Source organism: Festucalex cinctus, chromosome 4 (assembly GCF_051991245.1).
Source record: "Festucalex cinctus isolate MCC-2025b chromosome 4, RoL_Fcin_1.0, whole genome shotgun sequence".
In the NCBI taxonomy this organism is placed as follows: Eukaryota; Metazoa; Chordata; class Actinopteri; order Syngnathiformes; family Syngnathidae; genus Festucalex; species Festucalex cinctus.
The window spans coordinates 13,431,762-13,453,951 of record NC_135414.1 but is presented as its reverse complement, the minus strand read 5'-3'; the positions used below and the strand labels follow the sequence as shown (position 1 = coordinate 13,453,951).

Here is a 22,190-nt window from a genome sequence, read left to right as displayed (position 1 = left end):
ATTTCCGAAGTTGTATAGCTGTATTCTAGGAACTTTTAAATGTGCACCCACCACCGGGCATAGCCTCTTCTATAGCAGATTTGCTAAATAATGGAAAAAGAATACTCAACTTTATTTATAAAGCACATTATATGACAATACGAGATGAAGCCACCGGCAGCCATCTTGCGTTGCCACTCGCTAAGCTGACCTGATTTGAGTGCAGTGATTTCCCGGCAGCATTTTCATTTATGTTTCTCTAATATGGTATAATGCCAAAGATTGGTCTTCATCATGTTGTCAACAATCAAATAAAAGTTAAAGCCCATTAGGAAAAAGTCGAGCTTTCAAACGATTACATTAAAAAACAAACAAAAAAAACAACATAAATCACATCTTACATGACAAATCACAATTAATCACTTAATTAAAAAGGATTTTATGAACATTTTTTGCCCGCCAAATTTGAAAAGGACCTGTTATGTCAATTCTTTCGCCATTTAAGTTACACATTTTTTGATCCAGTGCACACCCTCAGCCTCTTTTTCTAATCAGTTAATTACTTGCATGATTTAAAAAAAAAAAATGACAAGCAAAAGAATAATTTGTGGTAAAAATTAATAGTGCGATTAATCTGCCGCTATATGTGATTTTTTTTTTTTTTTTTTTTTTTTTTTGTGATTAATCATTGAGTTAGCACTTTGACAGTACTAGAAAAAAAAAGTTAGTACCAACTGAAAACCTAACCTCTCAGTCATAATTCACAATACTGAGAGTCTGCAAACAATGTGGTTCTTAAGCTCTCATAAAGTAGAGCGTGAAACGCACCGATCGATGGCTGTTTTGAGCAAACAAATTAGAAGTTGTCAATAAAAGTGACAACGTAAGGTGGCCTTCTACAAAAATTGTTAATAAAAAGCAGCACAAGACGGCTGCCCCTGGCATCCTGTCGCAGTCAAAACGTTGGCCCTGAAATGGCGTCTCTGCGGCTCCCCCTGCAGGTCTGAAGAGGCAAGAGTCTCGTATCGCTCCAAGCAGAATGTGGATTATGCTTTTCTCGTGCACTACAGCGTAAACCTGGCCACTTACTACCTTCAGCTGGAGGACGACGTGGTCGCTGCAAATAACTTCACCACGAGGATCCAAAAGTATGTCGGCGAGCAAGAGGCCAAGAATACAACTTGGGCCACATTGGAGTTCTCCCACCTTAATTGGCTACATCGGCAAGCTGTACAAATCGGCCGACCTCCATCAACTGGCGCGCTTCCTCTTGCTCTTCTATCAGGAGCAGCCGGTGACTGGTTGAAGGACCACTTTCACCGGGTGCTGACCCAGCCGGAGCTCATCCGCTTCAAGCCGTCCCTGTTCCAGCACATGGGGACTTTCCTCCTTCCAAGGGAGGCACAATCGTCTGAAAGATTCCCATTTTCAGGAGACTGCTTCCTGAGCGAGGGTTCTCAAGTTGAAGCGCGAGACGAGACGGTTCTGTTCAGCCGATAGGTATTTTGTTGGAAAATGATTTGGCCTACAAGTTTTTTTGTTTTTTTTTAATTATTAAATTGAGCAATTATACACACAAACAAGGCACTCATGTATCATCAAATGATAAATTACTTGACATAGATATACCCTGCCTTCACATGCAATATGGGAAAGATGGACCTTAAATATTTTTTTCCATTTTAGGATTATGGAAGTACATATCCCATATAATAAGAACAATATCCCTGTTCACAAGCACTGCGCCTACACATTAAATTCTGAAGAGTAAATTTGACTATAGTGGGACCAAAAGGACTTATGGCTAGATGGGGAACTTACTGCAGTTCTAGGAATTTGTTGTATTTCACAATCAGGCACAGTTCTTGGTCACACGACTCCCAGAGGGAATAAACAAAGCCAGTTGCAAGCAAAACAAGTTGAACTTAACACACAAAGAATGCTTTTTGCTTGAACGAATATAGATTTGCTGTTACAAAAGCCAACTTTGTTATATGTTATAATCTGATTATACAAAGTAGCAATTTCATGATAAAAAAAAAGATTGTCTTTAGGTTACAATGAGTGATATATAGTACTGTTATGCAATCTTGAATACTGATTTTAAATTATATATCTATCAATTTGTGAATACAATATAAAGACGGTTCAATTTAGTCTAGTAAATTATGTCTCCTCAGATAATCACCCATGCTTAATTGAAAAAAGTATAAACTAAAAAAAAACAATCCCATGTTTTCTCTTGTATAATGTACTTTTTTTGTTACATTTCAGACATCAGGAAGAGCCTGCATTTATGCATGCTCACAAGTCACAACAAATCTCACTATGAATCATATGAGCAAAAAAAAAAAATATTCAGACAACAAATGGGCTCAAGGAAGTGTAATAAAACATCAGTGCAAATCAAGTGTCATGAGGTCAGTGGTAGACTAAGAAGCAAAAACAAGCAACGTACTGTGAAATGAACTACATAAGCAAATGTAGAGGCACTTGTAGGTAAACTAAATTCTCATTTGACTCATACCACACAACTGTAAACAGAGACAAACATAGTTGCTAATAATGTGACATGATTGGATAAAATACAACGTATGATACGCATGATGAACTTCTCCAGTGGTTTCTTCTTTTGGGTGCAAAATGTTTGCCAGTGATGTGAGACAGTTTGGCTCCACCCCATTTCCTCTTATTAAGCAGACCCTGTTCACATAAAACTCATAACTAAAATGAGCTATATATACAAATCATTCATGAAACATCCTAAAAAGCAAATTGAAAGGTCTAAAACATTCAAGGATTGGTACACTGCTCTCTTAAAAACGTGCCAGTGGTGGATATGAAAACTCTCATATTATGAACGAAAAACGTCATTTGCACATTTGGAATATATGACGGCAAACACAAATCCAAAACCTTGACGGGCAGGCCAGCTTCCACGTCTCGCGCTCTCAACCCAAAAGCGTGAGAGCGGCCATGACGGCGAAGCCCAGCAGGATGAAGAGCACCTTGAGCAGCTGCTTCCCGGGGGAGTTGAGCTCATGCGGGAGGATCTCCAGGAAGGTGATGTAGATGAAGGTGCCGGCCGCGAGGCCCTCCAGGATGGACTGCACGAGCGCGCCGTCCGCCAGCTGCGCCTCAATCACCATGATGCCGATGGCGATGCCCAAAGGCGACATGGCGGCGAACACGCCGATGTAAGCGGCCACCCACGCGGGGCGAATCGCGCTCTGGACCAGCTTGACTGACAGGCTGAACACGATGATGCTCTTGTGCACCAGGATGGCGATGCAGATTTCCAACACCTGGGGGGTGAAATATGTTTTTCGTTAGTTTTTTTTCCACCTGATTGGGTTTTTATCACCCTCCATCCCTTTTTTTTTTTTTTACAAGGGATGTTCAATATCACTTTTTTTTTTCAGACTGATACCAGTATCAGTACTTGAGTTATCAATATCAAAATCACTCATACTTTTGATACATAACACCCTCCAATAAAAAAATTTAAAAAACAAAACAAAACAAAACAAAACCAAAACATCCATCCATTTTCTTGACCGCTTATTCCTTACAAGGGACGCGGGGGGTGCTGGAGCCTATCTCAGCTGGCTCTGGGCAGGCGGCGGGGGACACCCTGGACTGGTTGCCAGCCAATTGCAGAAAAAAACAAAAAACAATGACAGATCATTTTAAAGAAATACATATATCACAATATAGCATTTTTAATAAAAAAAATTTAAGAAATTAATGGCAATTTTCTATTATTCCAATTTCTACTTATGGATTAGTTTATGTTATAAACCTACTTTTTTGTACTTTTATGTACTGTATATGTATTTTGGAATCATGTTTTTTTCCCTCTATGATAGTTGTATTTAATGTTTTATCCATATTTGTTCTTATTTTGAACAGTAAAATAAAACAGTATTTATCTTATCAATATTGTCTGATATCAAATACTTACATTGTGATACATTTTTCAGCAATATCGTCCACCCTACTTTCCAACTTTATCGTGTCATGCTTAAAAGTTAACAGTTGTACAGTGTTCCCTCGTTTTCCGCTGGGGTTAGGTTCCAAAAAATACCCGCAATAAATGAAATCCTCGAAGCAGTTAGCTTTATGTTTTACAATTCTGATAAATGTTTTAAGGCTCTAAAATCCCCGACCGCACAATTTATACACTTTTCTCATTGAGGCATTTACATGTTCTCACATTTCTCTCTTGTTCAAACATTGACAATGTTCAAACCTTCATAAATTTTATAAAATGGGTATATTACTGTAAAAATATATGCAAAATTGCACTTTAAAAAAAATCCACGATACAGCGAGACCGCGAAAAGTGAACCGCGTTATAGCGAGGGAAGACTGTACCTGTTTTTTTGTTTTTTTGTTTTTGATACACTAAAACTCACAGGGGGGTGGTTGGTTATTTTGCACTCTGGCTTATTTATTGCAAATGAATGCTAATCTCAGAGATTTTTATTTTGGACTTGAATTCTCTATTGTCACTATTTTAACTGAAATTTTATCAAAAGTACCTGAAGTATTGATTACTTAGTATCGGTATCAGTAATTACTGGCATCAGTCTGAAAAAGAAAAAGCGGTATCGAACATCCGTATCAAGTAGTATACAATCACTCATTTGCATGAAACATGGCTTGTTCCTCAAAACGAAACAAGAAACAGGGTGTGCTAAAATATTGGGAGAGATTATTATTAATTCAATCTCTGGTGTAATAACCTTATTTATTGATTGATTAAATTACTTTTTTATTTTATTATCTGTTCTCATTGCTGCTGGACATGTAAATTTCCCAGAGGGAGCCATCCCAAAGGGATCAATAAAGTCAAGTCTAAGTCTCAAAAGTATTCACACAAATTTGTGATTTTCACGTTTTTGAGATCCACAAAAAAATCCGCAATTTTCACGTCGTTTTTAAATTATAATAAAAGACACTCTTCTTCTACTGTTACCTCTTTGGCCGACACGTGAATATCTGAGGACTTCCCTTTGTCTTTGCTACATTGTGGGGCCCATACACGTGTTTTTCCACATTTAACTACCATTGTGGGGACTGACTTGAAATTCTGAGGACATTTTGGTGGTCCACACAAGTTCAGACCCGTTTTTGAGGGTCAAGATTAGGTTTGAATTGCGTTATGGTTGAGGTTCGGGTAAGGAATGGGGTAGGCAGTCATTTTTGATGGTTGAGGTTAGGGCAAAGGCATTACGTCAATGAGAAGTCCCCACGATGATACAAAGACAAACGTGTGTGTGTGCATGCGTATTAATATCTCAAAACAGCGTGATGTTTGTCTAAAAAATAAACGCGTGGGCACGACAATCCACAAACACACTTTTGACAAACCACAAGCTTAAGTTAAGTCATATATGTTGGATATATTTGCGTATTTAAAAAAATTGTGTGAATAATTTTGAGACAAATCTCTCCCCATACTAAAATTCTTGATCTTTGAGCAGGTCACAGACATGATTATATGACACCTTGGAAGTGAACTTACATTGTGAAGAAAATGCACAAGATATCTCCTCAAAACATGTATTTCTGCTTATGAGCCCATGATGCCAACAATGAAGCCTGTAAGTACAAACTCCCGAAGCAACACTCACAGAATGTTGAGGCTGCACTAAGGGTGTCCTTATGACCACATGACGAGACTTAATGCTGCATTCGAGGATGGTCGGAAGTCGGATTTATTTGAGTTGGGTTGTCCAGTTCCGACCTGAAAGCGTTCGAGGTGAAATTAAACAACCAAAATGGCGGATAGTGATAAAATGTTTTTTATTTTGGTCCTCAAAACTCATTTTGACCTCCAGCAAACTTGCCTTCTCACAATTTTGCTTCATTTATTTTTATCTTATTTCATAAGCATTCCATACAGTTCAGTACAGTATAATTTCATGCCGGGAGATAGCGGCATACTGTCACATGCGTTGTGTTACATGGAGTTATGTTGAATATTTATGAATGAAGAAAGCTATCTAGTTTTATACTCAAGTAAATTGTGCTTTACCATTTATGGTCTGTGTTTCCAAAGGGGTCGTCATTGTAGAGTGACGTCGGGGTCCCCCCCCCCCCCGACTTGGCAAGTGGGCTTTCCGAGTTTACCGTGTGAGCGTTCACACTTCCTAGTTTGAACTTAGAAAAGTCTGACTTCCGACCATTCTCAAATGCAGCATAAGTCTTATGACCACAAGATTCCTTTCTCGTCAAAGCCTCCAACTGCATCTTCCTTTTTTGCACTCACAATCCACAATCCTCTTTTCTTACCTTGGAGTCAGTGTCCTGCAGGCCGATAGCGAGGCCCTCAAAAACTGAGTGAAGCGATAACGAGAGGAAGAGCACGAATGAGCGAAAAGGCGAGTGGGCTTGAAAGTCAACGTGGACATGGTGGCCGCTGCTCTCCAGATCTGGAGTCAGGGTGGAGCCGTGGACGTGGCCGTGGCTGTGGCCATTCCTGTTGTCCTGCATAAGTGGGACCCTCTCATCAACAGTCCCACCCATCTCCCGGCAGTTCAGAACGATCCTCTCCAATATGAGTACCATGAAGAAGCCGGCAGCCATGATGAACTCGGGAAGGGGGAAGTTGGTCTATTTGACATAAAACAATGAGATTAATCAATGATACACCACAATGTTTCAATGTTAAAATGTACTCCACCCTTTCTTAATTTATCACAATGGTGCGCGGTAGGGAGGAGTCCCGCACTGGCTGGATTTACCTCCATCATGTTGGATTCCAGGACTGCGTTGATGTCTGTCAGGTAATCTGGGATGATATCCAGCAAACATGCTGCCAGAAAGACTCCACCGGCAAAACAGCTGATCAGACTCAAAACTGTGCGGTGAGTCTCTGAAAATGCAACAATAAAAAAAATCTACAAACATCTCAAATATCAAATCACACATTGTCATTTATTAAAAACATTTTTTAATCACACTTTTTTGTTATTTAAAAACAGATTAGACCAACACTTCAAAACTGATAAGAATATAGGAGTATCTTAAATTAGTTCCTCACAACAATAACTGGTGGTAAATATGTGCTTTACCAGTAAAACAAAAGGTCTGGTTATCTGACTCTAGGTGACCCAACATTAAGTTCCTAACGCTCAGAGAGAAGTAATATTTTCACTTCCACACTAGGCTTAGTCTAGATCCACTTCTGGACAATTTCACTAACCACCGTGGGTTGAATTAGTAATAAGTGCATGTTGTTGTCAACATTTAGTAGGACTTTGGGCAATACATCCTATTCATATATTTCATCTTATAAGTAATACAGTGCTCAATACATGCATAAACTATCAACTATAATAACCCAACAACAAAAGGGTTTTAAGGAAACAACAAAATAATGACATTCTTTATATATTTTTTTCCCAGTGCAAAGGGCTTGCATAAAAATTACCATTCAAGGATGGCACAAATGTCTGCCATCTAGTGGTGACCGGTGATTTAATAATTTAAAACTACATTTGATACATATTCTCATCTGCAAAATTGCATAGTTGTTTATCACATATTGCAGATGTTTTTTTATGAATATATTTGAATAATATTGATTATATTTTAAAGTGTGCTCATGTGGTCCGCAGGCCGCCAGTTGCTCACCCCTGGGCTAGCGCATGAACAAACATTGTCAGGTGACCCAAACCAAAAGTTTAATTTGTATACACATAAAAGAATAATTTCAATATTCAGTGACTGAGTTTTAGGCCTATGTAATCTCGTCAAAATGCCATCACGTGCAAAATGTACGCTATGTTGACAGAATTGATAAAATCACTAACGATGAATCTAAAGTCATCACGTGACTCTCCACTGAGAAAAAAAATCATTCAATACTATCCCGCCCGCTTTCCACCTTACAAAAACAGTTATAATTGTAAATTAAGCATCTGTTTTCGTACAATTCAACGTAATTCGATAATGCAAAGCAACATATTAAATCGCCGTTCTTGTCGAAATCAGTAATTCCACTTACCTGTCCCGTTTGTGTCTCTGAACCATTTGACTCGAGCAGGGATGAAACCGAAAAAAAGTGTTAGTAGCAACAAACCGACCAGAGCGCCTACTTTTACTTGAAGCAAAAAATCCATAATGTGTAAGAGAAAGGCTCGCTGCCTACCGGACCGAGTATTAAGTTAGTTGTGAAACTACATCGGGATTGTTCGACAACACAAACAGACAAGATAGTGGTATCTGTGAATTACTCGCTTCTTCTACGGTGGCTGACAAAGGTCGAAATACAGCAAAACGTAACATCCCACAGGCAACGGTTCATAGATGACGCATTGATAGGGTTGATCCAGCAGTGAGATATGTCCACACCTCCGCCATTTTGGATGTGGTAGCTCTATCTGTAGACTACTGTAAAGTCCAGAAAAACAAACAAACAAACAAACAAACAAACAAAGAAACAAACCCTGAGACAGTTTGGCTGTAGCCACAGGTGCTACTAATCAACAGGTGGAGACGAGATAGAAGAGACTAGGTGTGTTTCATGAAAATAAGAAATCAGAAATTATTTTGAACGTTTTATTTCTTTGAAGGAAAATTTTCATTCACAAGTGCAGATATTTCAAAACAAAAACGTTTCTACTCCACTGGAAAACTGATTTTGTACTATTTTGTAAATCTTTGAATTTGGTTATGGATAAAAAACAAAACAAAAAGAGAGAGAGAGAGAAAGAAAAAAAAGCCCTTCAATTTTTTTTTTTTTTTTTTTTTTACGGGAAATATTTTATTTGTTAGAGAAAGTCCTCTCACAAATATAATACCTGTTGGATTTCTTTATTTTCTTCCATTTGTTTATTTTTGTTTATGTTCAGTTATATTGTTAGAATACTTATGCTCAATATATGTCAAGTAATTCATTTGGTGATGCATGTGTGCCTTGTTTGTTTGTGTATAATTTTAAAATTAAAAAAAAAAAAAAGGTGGAAATTCGCTATTTTACCTGCAAGCTGAGTAGAAGAACCTGTGGCTAAAGCCAGGGCAGGGTTTTTACTTTCTAGATCTGGATTATCCATTGTGTTGCTTTTGGTGAGGGACTGAGGTGAAATTAGACTGCTCACTGTCTCTCTACACAGACAAGAGAACTAAAAATCAAAATTATTTTAGTGTAATTATTTTTCACATGTATGTATGTATGTATGTATGTATGTATGTATGTATGTATGTATGTATGTATGTATGTATGTATGTATGTATGTATGTATTTATTTAGGTTATACTTCTTCGCAAAGCATGTGAGCCGACTCTAGCACCTAGACGAGGCATTTCCACCGATAGCACACTTTTTGCCACATCCAATATGGAAATGACATCGACGTGCATTTCCCTACTCAATACGTCATCTACGTTTGTATGTCAATGAAAGTTTTGGAAATGAGTTTTAGAAAGTGGTCGAAATGCTTAAAAAAAATCACACTTAGGTGTGAAATAAAAATGATACATCAAATTAACATTTAAGTTAGTGTTAAACGTTCACTATTGAAACTACTGTACAATACAATCAGTAGTGTAGTCCAGGGTATACATGGGTACACTATACGGATACCCACTTCTTTTTCAGTCAGCATTTAGTATGCCCACTTCTAAATCCCTCCTGATGCACACCGTTCATTCATGGCCTACCCTCTTCTGCCTCTAATTGGCTGGTACCCCTTGCCTACACTGATTAGATTGGCTAACCTATGGCATGAGGACTGGTGAGCCAATCGGAGGCAGAGTATGGCAGGTCATGAAAACATTCCTTCAAATGCTCCTCGGAGCCACAATGGTCACCCAGAAATTTAGCTCAGGTGAACTGATTTGCCCGCATACACGGGATACTTGATTGTGATGTGGTTTCGATTTCGGGGGTTGCCGGAACTAGATGCTCTAGTTTAGTATTATACTAGCTATAGGCTGGTACTGTATTTCTAAGTACTCGTCAATTAAAACACAACAATGGGGACAAATACTTTAAGATACAGCAGGAAACAATACTGTGCTGAAACCAGACTGTTTTTCACTATTTTTGTTCATTGTACAGTAAATTTTGTAAATTGTTTTATACATTTTCCATTATTTCAGGCTTCTTGTGTTACCAAACTATTCTTAACAAGTCGTTATAATTTTATTATTGTGAGTAAGTACAAATGACGGAATTTTTGTTAATTCTTACATGTCACCGTTTCTAAAAGAGGATTTTTTTCTGGACTACTTAAAAAAAAAAAAAAAAAAAAAAAAAAACATTGGTGAAATTTAAGCGTATGCCCACTTCTCCAGGGACCACTACACCACTGAATACAATAGTTGCAAATGGCCACCAGAGGGTAGACTACCACCAAATTGTCCTTCACAGAGGGTGATGACGTTTATATCAGGCGCCGGACATGTTCAACTCAGACGCATTGAACGCTGATGTGTTACAAGAATTAACATCGGGTAGTTTCGTATCCAAAGTTTTCGATGTGGTAACATAACCGTTGCGGAGGTGGGTTTCGAGGACAGCGTGTTGGAAAGGACACAGTGGAAGCGACTACAAGTATCTCATGAGAGCTAATGGCGGTGAGGTTTAATAAGCATGCACTTTGGCGTTCACTGACTCAACTATCTGAATGTAGCTTTATCTGTGTAGTGTGCACACGTTTGGAGCATGGAGTGAAATCACACACCAGTTTGTATTAAGTTATTTAGTCCACAAATTAGATTTACTGTCGCAGTTATTGTATTATTTAATCAAACCCAGTGGTTGAATAACATTTTGCAATACAGTGAAGTATAATTAATCACCATATTCTGAATAAAATGAAAACATTACTGGAAAAACCTCTGCAATGACTGCAAAGAAAGTGAGATGTAGTGTAAACGCCTAGAATTTTTTTTAAATAGATTTAAAACCAGCGTTTCATTAAATGTCATGAAGTTATTAATGAATGCAGTATTGCTTTTCATCTACCTCTTCTTGCAGCCCAAAGGCAAAGTTGGTACTAAAGGAAAGAAGCAGATTTTCGAGGAGAACGAGGCAACTCTCAAGTTCTATACGCGAGTCATTCTGGGAGCTAATGTAAGCATGGATCTTGTATTTTTGTGCCATTAAATGGGAAGATTTCCTTTTAAAAAAATGTCAGCTGAATGCATAGTATAAGATGATGAGTTTTTTTTTTGTTGTTGCTCAATTGTGTAACTCCAATATTTAACCATAATAATCTTGCACAGGCCATATATGTTGCTGTAAATCTTTTGATCTTCTACAATTCATCTACTTTTTGGACATGGGTGAGTATTATATTCAAATGTGTGATGGATTTGTGGGAAAACTATTCTCTTAAGACAGTATTTTGGCGTTTCTATTTTCATGTAGCTGTTATTAGCATTTGCGCTAGCTGTGTATGTTGGAAGTTACCGCTCCATGTCCACGATGGCCAAACCAGTGTTTGCTGATGATGGAAGTCTACTTGATGGAGGAATAGACTTAAACATGGAGCAGGGAATGGCTGAGTAAGTGATCACACCTCATTAATCACGTTACAAAATATTTATTAAATGTATGGAGAATGTTTGAGGTAACGTGTTAACGTTCTGGTGTCATAGATAAAAAAAAATAAGTCAAGCACTGTTAATAATATGAAGACGTAAAAAAACAACACTCAGTTCTGAAATAACAGCAAAAAGCAAAGGTGATGTTTAAATTGTCACACAAGTATAAAAAAAAATACATTATACATTTGTAGTATTTCAATTACAATTTTTTATTTTTTTTTCCCCTACTAGGCACCTGAAGGATGTCATCCTGCTCACAGTATTTGTCCAAGTGCTCAGCTGCATTTCTTCATATTTTTGGTACCTGTGGTTGCTGGTAAGAGTCTCTCTTCTGAAAATTTCTTAAGTTAAATATTTTTTTATTTTAATTTTTGCTCAGTCCATGCGCATGTGCTCATTTCATTTCATTTATAAAGAGACAAAACATTTTATTTGTTTGCTAGGCGCCAGCTCGCGCTGCTCACCTGCTTTGGGTGAACATTCTGGGACCCTGGTTTTCGGCAGAGAGCCCGTCGGCACCGGAGGAAGTGAACGAGAAGAAGCAGAGAAGACAAGAGCGTAGACAGATGAAGAGATTCTGATGCTGCACAGCAAAAAAAAGCAGTATTTTTTATACACAGGATCTATTGTCATCCTAAATTATTACAAAGAAGATTAGAAGACGTTTTGTTGATAAATGGAAATCTGATCTTATGTTATTGTCATGTTTTGTTTTCTTCCCGCATGCAATCCACTTTACTTCCTAAATTATACTTGCTTTGACCTCATGTGAAGGTGTCAATATCCTCTTGGCACTTGCACATTTTTATGTGCTGCACTTAACCCAACCCATACAGATGAAAATGAGTCATTATGCTGCAGGGATGTTTTTGTCTTGATTTATTTTCTTTTTAATTAAAAATGTGATGATGCTGGGCAGTGCTGTTTGTTAATCATATCAATTCTTTATTTAGTTTTATATATTTTAATCTTTAGGTCATCAGGTTAGAAGAAAAAAATCTTGTTTCACAGTAGGGCCAATGTGCTTTACTTGGTATGTGTAATATTTGCATTGCTGAGTTCCTTGCCAAATAATTACAGTTTTGTCTCATTTGTCCATAGGATATTCTCCCAGAAATTTTGTGGCTTGTCAACATATAATTTGGTAAATTACAGTTGGGTGTCTTTATGATTTATTTTCAACAGTGGTGACCTCCTTGGTTGTCTCACATGTGGTCCATTTTGCTCAACGACGACTGATGTTGGAGTCTTGAGTTCGCCTTTAGTGTCTTTGGAAGTTGTTCTGTGCTCCTTTGTGTCCATCCATCCATCCATACATACATACATACATACATACATACATGCATACATACATCACCAAACAGCATAATAACTACTTGTCACCCTGGCTGAGGGATTAAAATTAAAGTAACACTTGATTGTCACACCCACCTAAGTGCAAGTTTGAAGATACCTGTGATGCCAACTAGACTCTAGAGGATGCACCTTGGTTGATATATATATATATATATATATATATATATATATATATATGTGGTCACGTTATCACTGTTCTCTCGGGATGACATGTTTGTCAAGGGCTGTTCCATTAAGTTAAAAAAAAAAAATCTGTTAAACCACTATATAAAGCAAATTAATTTCATTTCAATTGTTTATTTACTTTTGTCACATTCAATTTATTTCCATGACCACTGTGGGCTTTTATTAACACAGGGTACCAACAATTTTGCCCATGTGTTTGGATTGAGAAAAGATGGGAATCGTGTACAACACTACTTTTTGTCGAAATGTATCGAAATAATGAAAATGGCTTTTATTTCAAATATGTTTGGCTACTTTTTTTCATCGATCAAAATCTGATCACAGTATGAAGAATTTGGGCTCAACTAGTATTCAGGCTTTGGCTGATCATTTTTTGACTAATTAAAGGCAACCTATGCGGTCAGTTGTGGGATGGAAATAGTTTAGTCTTGTCGCTAAAATAAAGACCCACATTGAACCGAAAAAGAAGACAAAAGAGCCACTCCGTACTCCCAAGTTTCTCTTGAGCAAGGAACCCAAACCCCAACAGCTCAAGGTTTGATGCCCTATGTGCAGTTGAACTTGCACCCACTCACTTTTGCATGCTTGTGTTCATTTTAGTGTAGATGATGACTCCATTTCTAAATTGAGAGCCTGTTAAATGTATATTTGTATTCTCAGTGTAAACAAAGTATGTATGATTGCACTCTTAATGCAAACACAGGGAGTAGGCTGGTGAAACTCGGATCCATCTGCAATATAATTACAGATTTCTCTTGTAATTACATATGTAGCCACTTAAACTACTACCTCCTGTTGCAGCCCAAGCTTCCACTTGGTTGCAAAGTCCACTGCTGCAAGAAAATAAAAATAACAAAAAAAACGAAACTCTAGTTTATCAATTCATTCAAACAAGCTAATTTTAGCGAAGCTTATTCTTCTCCGGAAATTTTCCAGGATGGCTGCTTTTGTTTTGTCTGTGTCCTACCCTGTGGTCCTATACTGTCTTCTATTATAGGGTTGTAAACAAAGTAACCAAAATGAGAGCAGCACTGCATCCAGTTGCCAGGGCCGATCCCAAATGTGGCCTGTGAAAGAGACCAGGTTTCAGTGTAATTTAGCACTGGAGTAACTGCTCGGAGCCGGCCTCTTGTTTTTTATTTATGTATTTAAAATTCAGTTTTCATCCCAATTGTGCCGTGCGGTAACGTTAAATGTCCGCGAGGATGAGCATGACGTCACCTTCCTCCACCAACACCCCTTTATAAATAAAGTTGAGTTGAGTGCTCGCCCCGAACACTCAATAAAGGGAAGCTACAACCTAAAAGGCGTTGTCGGAGTCAAAAAGTCGGGGCTCTTGCATGATGAAGAAAAAGCTTTAGAATGACCTTTTTGAACTCCACAAGGTACATTGTATTTTCAATTCCTATTGATGACGATGCCCATCTTTTGGTGAATGCAAAAATAGACGGAATCATTGGGACTGTTATGCACTTATCATGATCTACAGACGTAAACATGTTTCAATCGGTGCTCAATCCACGTATTGTCGCAAAATGGGCATCATCAAAGACAGGAATTGCCGATTAACAGAAGTCCTCAGCTCTGGGGATAAGTTGGTGTTTTTGCCATGGTGGGATGACTCTCTCCCTGAGTTGTGACACGTGGTCAAAAATGATTTTATTTCCCAGAATGAGGGCCTTACATCATAAGTAATACTTTCAATAAAACGTACGCACAAATTTATGCTCTTCCACCCCCTTTCCATTTCGTGCTGTTGGAGTGCAACACTGAGTGAGATAGATCCTGGGATAATTTACTGCATGTGAGAGTCCTTCTTGGCTGCTGCTTGAAGCTGGAGGGAAGAGCAAAGGGAGAGCGTCTCATGCACCATGGATGGCAGTAAAAAAAGGGTTTCTCCTGACAAGATGAAATAAGGGAGTTGAACATGCATTCCATTTACAAAGCTTGCCTAAGATTCTTCGCATGCAACCTTCGTAAAATGGCCTCAACTGTTGGAGTAGGTTCAAGATTATTATTATTTTTTTTAGATAATATGTTCTATACAGCCACACTTGTCTAAATATGGTATTTATGTTAATATTGTGTTAGTGGAATATGAGTTAAGCAGCAAAATCTAGCTGTTTTTATCCATGTCAGGGGCGGCCATTTTGCCACTTGCTGTTGACTGAAGATGACATCACAGTTGCTGAGCGCTCAGGTAATGACCAATCACAGCTCAGCTTCAGAAAAAAGTGATTGGTCGTTGCCTGAGCCCTGAGCAACTGTGATGTCATCTTCAGTCGACAGCAAGTGGTAAAATGGCCGCCCCTGACATGGATAAAAATGGCTGGATTTTGCTTCATAACGCAAATTCTACCAATACTATCAGAATAATGAGGTCACTTAGATTGTTGTTTAAAAATGTTTAATGATGACTTCCACTTTAACAAGACAGTATGACTTCATTTAGATTGGTTTGGTCAGTTAATGAAAAAATGTTTATTAGTTTGGTTGGTATATAATATGAAATAAAGCTGGACTATAACCAGCTGAGCCTTTTGTCTCGTTAAACCTATAAAAGAAAGTGACCTTCACATTTGTGATCCCTTTAGACTTGGCACACCAGACGTAACAGGAAATTGGGGGGCATTCGGGCACCGCTGGAACCTTTGACCTTTGAACTGCAACGATCCTTGTCTTTGAAGTCGGGGGAGAGAATCACAAGCAATTACAAGCTGCGCAGAGTGTGTTCCCTTCAACATTTCGCCCCCTCTCTGTAAACAGAATCCGAGCTGAGAGTATGGCAATGTGTGGGTGTTGGCTCCTTCAAGTTCATCAAGGCTGACTCCATTTTGAACTTGTTTTCACGCTGGCCCAAACACTCCTCACGGAATGACCAGCAACTGTGAAACTCAATGAGAACGATACTTCGGATGTGTTGCATCAAGCTGCAGTTTGCTCCCCAGTTTAATCTGATAATCTTGCTTGTGACGTAAAAATCTTCCTCCAGCTTGCTCATCGTCTCCTTAAAAGGAATCTTGTGAACAGATGGGGTTGAATTTTCTGTGTGTAATTTCAAGTTGTAAAATAAGAATTTCACATAGATGCAAAAAGTGATTAACTATTCATTTCACATTCAGACACAAACCTCTTTGGTGGGAATAGTTGTAGTACATATTTTGAAGGATAAACTACTAAATACACAAAATATTAGTTGACCTGCTCAACACATTTGGGACACTCACATAACGATGTTAAGCTCCCTTGGCTGTTGGTCTTTTTGTCAAATCAGTAAATAAAAGGTCACTCGTGAGTGACCGACAGCCATTAGTCGTGTCGGTGGCGCCGCTGTCCACATGATCTGTCGGAGCGACCGCGGCTCCATCACGCCGAGGTTCCCTTCCTCTTCCTTTGTTTTCATCCTGTTTCCTTCCTCGTTTTCTTTGATAGCGTTCCCCCACGTGGAAGTCCAAACAAAAAAACAATACTGTGAAAGTTAACATACTACATATATAAATATGACCTTTACAAGGTGGTGCACCATTTAGGATTGATATCAATGATTGACGGTTGATTGAAATTCAAACTTCTTTCATTATTTTGGAAGCAGCCGGCTACTAACGCTGTTCACAAAGAGTTAAGAATGTTAAAGATTTGATTTTCATGCAAGATGGAAGGAACCCCTCCACTTTTTTTCAACTGTTGTTTATAAACAGAATGTGCGGGAGTCTTGAATTAACACCCTGTGACCTCTTTCTTTACGGCTACTTAAAGAAGCAAGTGAAGAGCTTGAAGAGTGATTACAACAAGTTTTCGTCTAATTAAAGCTCATGCTCCAAATGCGTCCTCTCATTTCCTTTTCAGACAAAAATACATAATGTATTTTTGAAATAGGCTGTTACTTTTCACCCTTTAATATTAACAACACATCAAGGGCATATAAGCACGATAGTAATTACACTAGGCATTGCACCATGCATATGCTGTAATTATACTATAAATCGGCACTCTTTGGTAAAAAAAGAAAAAAGAAAAAAATAACCTTCACTAGTATTCCAATTACACACTAAAACCCAACATGTCTAAAAATTCTGGGGACATATGAATTTTTCAATAGTACAGTAAACCTCTTTTTAGTCCATCAGCAACATTATTGGACACATATATGTCACATATACTGTCTCGCTTCAGTATGGTGTCCACCTTGCACTATTTGACAAATACAGTAATGGAAATATACATCCACACCTAACTTCCAGGAAATTCATTAATAAAGTCTTTTCCATTAATTAGTGACTCCATTTTAAAGTGAGGAATGGGAGAAGAGAGGAGTGATTAACACATTCACTGCCAGCCCAGAAAAAAACTACATCATTTGACGTCTTTTGCCGTCAACGGCAGTGAATGAGTTAATGAGCTGACTGCTGCAACCAGCGTCTTCGCTTTGTCGCAGTGGTGAGCGTGAGAGTCAGACCCACAAAGATGGAGGAAGAAAAATAAAATAATGTCGCCTTTCAGAAAAAAAAAGATGCATGGAAATTCATCGCAAGGGCGTCTAAGTGTCTTTCCAAAGGAATGGTGGTGCATTAGCTGAAGTGCGAGAGTGCCGAGTGAGTCTAGATTGCATTGTCTCCTACGGTGCCACAAGTCCAGCGGAGGAGGATGGGCGTGTGCTCAACTAAGACCTGCTGACAAGGAATGGTTGGGTTCGAGGCGCTCTTGATATCTTTTTTGCTTTCTTGACCTGCTAGCTGTTCTGAAATGAAAAAATTAATCAATAGAGTGTGCACAATATACAATTATATATATTAAAGCCGTCAAACGGTTAAATTTTTTAATCAGATTAATTTTAGAATTTTGATTAATCATGATTAATCGCTTAATTAAAAGGGCCTTTTTTAAATCAACATTTTTTGCCAGCCAAAATTTAAAGCTCACCTGTTATGTGATAATTTTTTTGACATTTAATTGTTATGAGGATGTCTTCAAATTTTTTGATCCACTGCACACATTCATTCTCCTCTTTTCCTAATTAGTTAATGACTTGCATAATTTAAAAGAGCGAATAAAAAGACCCCAATAAATTGACCAAATGTTCTGAATGTTATATGCAAATATTTAGTACCAAAGCATGTAGTTATGTTTATTGCTCAAACATAACCTGTGCTACCTTTAATGTAACCATCCATTGTCAGCAAAAGGCTCATCTGCGATCAAAATTAATAGTGTAATTAATCTGTGTTAGTTGACAGCATATATGTAATACAACCTTCGGCCTTCCTGGGTGGAATTTGCATGTTCTCCCCGTGCCCGCGTGGGTCTTCTCCGGGTACTCCGGTCTCCTCCCACATTCCAAAGACATGCATGGCGGGTTAATTGGGCATGAATTATCCCTAGGTGTGCTTGTGAGTGTGGATGGTTGTTCGTCTGTGTGCCCTGCGATTGGCTGGCAACCAGTTCAGGGTGTACCCCACCTACTGCCGGGAGTCGGCTGGGATAGGCTCCAGCACCCCTGTGACCCTTTTGAGGAGCAAGTGGTTCAGAAAATGGATGGATGGATATATACAGTATTCGGGATTGGCGAGTAGTGATACCAATTGGCTGCCCTCTTGTGGCCATTTTACGATCAGGAACTTCAAATTAGAAATTTGCAGATATATAGTATAAAATTGCTCTCTCTGGCAGTGTCCCCAGTGAGTCTATTATCAGATGTTTGAAGTTATTCAACCGCAAGGGGGCAGCAAAAATAACCACACACACGTCAACAAATACTCTACCTTCCATTCGTAGATTTATTACAGTCTAGTTCAATTTGGTGTTTCAGAACTTTTTTGGGGGGTCTGCATAAATAATTATGAGTGTACTGTGGTCTCCAACAATTAAAGAACACTTTGAGAAATACTACAAAATGAAGAAGTGATAGGGTTATGGAATTTCATGGATTAAATGTTTGTAAACGTAGTCAGTGCTACTGATTGTTTATGCCAGTAGAACAGGTTATGTCCAAATACGTATATTTGAAAATAAGGCTCGCTTCAAAACATTAAGCTGTTATCTGCCCATTGTTATAAATCTTTATAGAGGGCAGACTGGTGCGGCTCCAGAAGTCTAGCAAGACATTATCTCCAGCACTCCTCCATGTTTTCATAGGAGGCCCTCTGAGTCTTTCCAGTCCAGCCTATAAGAGGTCGGGAGTATTTGTGTGTGCATGTTTATGTATGCATGTGTGTGTGTGCGGGTCAACTGCCGCCTTGGTGGGGCAACACACAGTCTGCCATGTCTCTGGTCTTGAGGAGGGCCATTAGGGGAGTGATGAAGGTGATGACATGCTGTTCCTGTGGCCCCAGACTCCTCGCTGCTGCCGCTGGGGAGCCTGCAGGTCTGCCCCCGGACAGACACGGAGACGCAAGGACGGCGTTTATTTTGGGAGGCGGTTTGGTGCTGGACACACTGCCGCTAGCCTCTATACACCCCACCCATCTCTTCCCACACTCAAAACACACACACCTTATCACTACCACTCACGCAACAATGTTTTTGTTGGGCAACTGGAATGACAAAGATCCAGTTAAAGGGTCAGTTCACTCAAAGTGGACACAAAACATGAAGCTGAGCCGCAACGTGTGAGATGCTTGTTTATGGCAACAGCAGTTTTTCAATTCACACGTCAAAGTCCACACTTCAAACACATCTTGATTGTTTTCTTTCAAATCCACTGTGGTAATGTTTAAAGGCAAATGTACACAAAATATACATTATATATGAACTTACAGTATGATACATGATGTGGATTCGGCCCGACAGCTCTTGCTTACCAATCTTACCTCAACGTAAGATTGAGTTACAGAAGGAAAGACATTTTGAACAGGGGCCCAGTGAAGCCCACTACTCTCCTCGCTTGCTCCTTCATACAATCTGTCAGTCACTGCAACACGACTCCCACGTCTACAGGCAGATTTGGAGTCTGCTGCCGACAGGGCGCACACACTACCCGACATGTCACTGCCATATGACGTGGCTGTTGACGAGTTGCATCAGGGGTGTCCAAACTTTTTCATTTGAGGGCCACATCCAGAAAATCAGAAGGACGCAAGGGCCACATAATGTTATGAAGAGAAATTGTGTTTAGCCCTAGAAATTGTACAAATAATTTGTTTGTACTTTTGCATATTTAGAAAAATGCTACAGTATATACACCAACTTATTTGTAATATGGCAGTAGGGTTATTATAGTTTTGGAATTTTTCATTTTAGTTTTTATTTTGTTTTGAGTTTTGTTTTTTTAAATTTTGTTAGTGTGAATTAGTTTTCAGGGTGGTTGTTAGCTTTTTATTAGTTTTATTAGTTTCTTTAATAAATGCTTAGTTTTAGTTTAGTTAGTTTCAGTATTAGTTTTATTTATTTATTTATTTATTTATTTATTTATTTATTTTTTTAATGTGTATTACTTGTACGCAATATTTAAAAAACACCATGGACGCAACGTCATCATTCCGGTTTATATCAAAGTTAATATACTAAAAATCACATTTAAAATAATCCCCAAAGGCTCATATATTAAATTAATTACCAAAGACTAAAACGAAGGCCATTTTTGATATAATTATAGTTAGTTTTATTTTAGTTAGTTTTGTAAACATAAAATGCAGTTTCAGTTAGTTTTCGTTTTTTAAAAAGCATCTTCGTTTTTATTTTATTTTGTTAACGAAATTGTTGTTTTGAATTTTAGTTTTTTCGTTAGTTTTAGCTAACTAAAATAAACTTTAATAACACCTGTTTTTCAACAACCTCCCTCTTTACTTTGACCATCTCCATACATTTTTGTTTTTATTTTATTTGAACTGAGTCAAATGCCATTTTATAGCATATGTCGCTGGCCACTAAAAAATGGACGGCGGGCTGCAAATGGCCCCCGGGCCGTAGTTTGGACACCACTGAGTTACTCTATGTTCATAGACAGTTCAACTGCCGTAACCTGATTTTGGTGGATGATTTCATATGATATTCAGAAATATTACAACAGCGTCAATCGAACTGTTTCAGTATTACAGAAATCAATTTACGGAACATATTATGATTATCATCTTTATTATGTATTTTTAATTAAAATCATACCACTGGCTGTGGCATATCTAAGGGATGAGGTGTGTAGAGTCACAGATAAGATAAAGGTGAACGGTGGTCTCCAATTGCCCACCTCAGAATTCTGTGATCTTCCTGGCCAACTTTACATCATTCGCCCATGGAGGTCCACTTTCTTTATTAAGTTTGTCTCATCAGTTTTTCCCTCAGCAATGTGCCTCTCGCTTGCGGCATTTAAAGGGAATAAGAGGAGCGTGTTCACACACACTTAAATGTGCCACACTGCACAGCTTGCACGGGTCTGGGAAAAAGCCAAACCTTAGTCTAGCCTGCCCCTGTGCAGATTTAGGCCATGCCTTGTGCCATACTTGCACTAGGCACAAAAATAGCTCTAAATGTGTTTCCTACAGCTAAAAATACAAACAGAGTGAAGTAAAAGATGGATAAATGAGGCCGTAATGTTGACACAGAGATGAATGACTTGTATGATACCAATGGGGATGCCTCTAATCCCTAGTTTAGGTCATATCTATTCCAATCAATACGATACAATACAATACAATACAATATATTTTTTGTTTCACAGTCTGCACTATTTAACGCGTAATTAAGTAGAATAGTTAAGTACAGAATGTGAGCACTATTGCCACCCCTTGAGGCAGGATACGCTTTGGACGGCTCCCAGCCAAAAGTGGGAAACATACAGACCAGTGATTCTGAAGTACTAATAGTGGGTCAGACTCTCTCATCTTAGCACATTGGGGGGATATAATGGGAATAGATACAAATGAATTTAACAACTTTTAAAACATGCAAAATGATTAAACATTTACAGTAGAATAGAGTTTGTAGTTATGCGTGCATCCTCTAAAAAACAAAACAAAAATAAAAACTACAGTTAAGTTGTATTTAAAAGTACTACGTTTGCATATTATTATTATTATTATTATTATTATTATTATTGTTGTTGTTGTTGTTGTTATTAGCTCAACTTATCTGTTTGTTTTAAACATTTAATTATAATTTTATTGAATTTAGTA

General features: G+C 38.2%; 3 protein-coding genes across 4 annotated transcripts in view; 1 reads left to right on the top strand and 2 right to left on the bottom strand.

Annotated features, from left to right (window-relative positions):
* LOC144017443 (retinaldehyde-binding protein 1-like) overlaps window positions 1–22,190 on the bottom strand; it is a 179,125-nt gene that overhangs the window by 9,762 nt on the left and 147,173 nt on the right. The window lies entirely within an intron of this gene.
* Window positions 2,350–8,275, bottom strand: slc39a1 (solute carrier family 39 member 1). 2 transcript variants are annotated; one of them, XM_077519115.1, is made up of 5 exons: window positions 7,997–8,275; window positions 6,732–6,862; window positions 6,280–6,600; window positions 3,552–3,618; window positions 2,977–3,284 (listed from the first exon to the last, which is right to left on the bottom strand). In XM_077519115.1, exons 1-5 carry the CDS (start codon window positions 8,109–8,111, stop codon window positions 3,118–3,120), a joined length of 801 nt encoding a protein of 266 aa, XP_077375241.1. In that variant the 5' UTR covers window positions 8,112–8,275; the 3' UTR covers window positions 2,977–3,117. The 2 variants fall into 2 exon arrangements, with proteins under 2 accessions (XP_077375240.1, XP_077375241.1); XM_077519114.1 differs by lacking the exon at window positions 3,552–3,618 and having other exon boundaries at window positions 2,350–3,284.
* tmem208 (transmembrane protein 208) lies at window positions 10,378–12,462 on the top strand. The gene is made up of 6 exons (XM_077518180.1): window positions 10,378–10,569; window positions 10,973–11,068; window positions 11,221–11,280; window positions 11,366–11,502; window positions 11,776–11,860; window positions 11,988–12,462. Exons 1-6 carry the CDS (start codon window positions 10,564–10,566, stop codon window positions 12,123–12,125), a joined length of 522 nt encoding a protein of 173 aa, XP_077374306.1. The 5' UTR covers window positions 10,378–10,563; the 3' UTR covers window positions 12,126–12,462.

Coding starts and splice junctions, on each gene's coding strand:
- slc39a1 (XM_077519114.1), bottom strand. CDS start 8,111: ATGGATTTTTTGCTTCAAGTAAAAGTAGGCGCTCTGGTCGGTTTGTTG. Junction 6,863..7,996: donor CAGAGACACAAACGGGACAG/GTAAGTGGAATT, acceptor TTGCATTTTCAG/AGACTCACCGCACAGTTTTG. Junction 3,285..6,279: donor TGCAGGACACTGACTCCAAG/GTAAGAAAAGAG, acceptor TTCACCCCCCAG/GTGTTGGAAATCTGCATCGC.
- tmem208 (XM_077518180.1), top strand. Junction 11,069..11,220: donor GAGTCATTCTGGGAGCTAAT/GTAAGCATGGAT, acceptor AATCTTGCACAG/GCCATATATGTTGCTGTAAA. Junction 11,861..11,987: donor TTTGGTACCTGTGGTTGCTG/GTAAGAGTCTCT, acceptor TTTGTTTGCTAG/GCGCCAGCTCGCGCTGCTCA.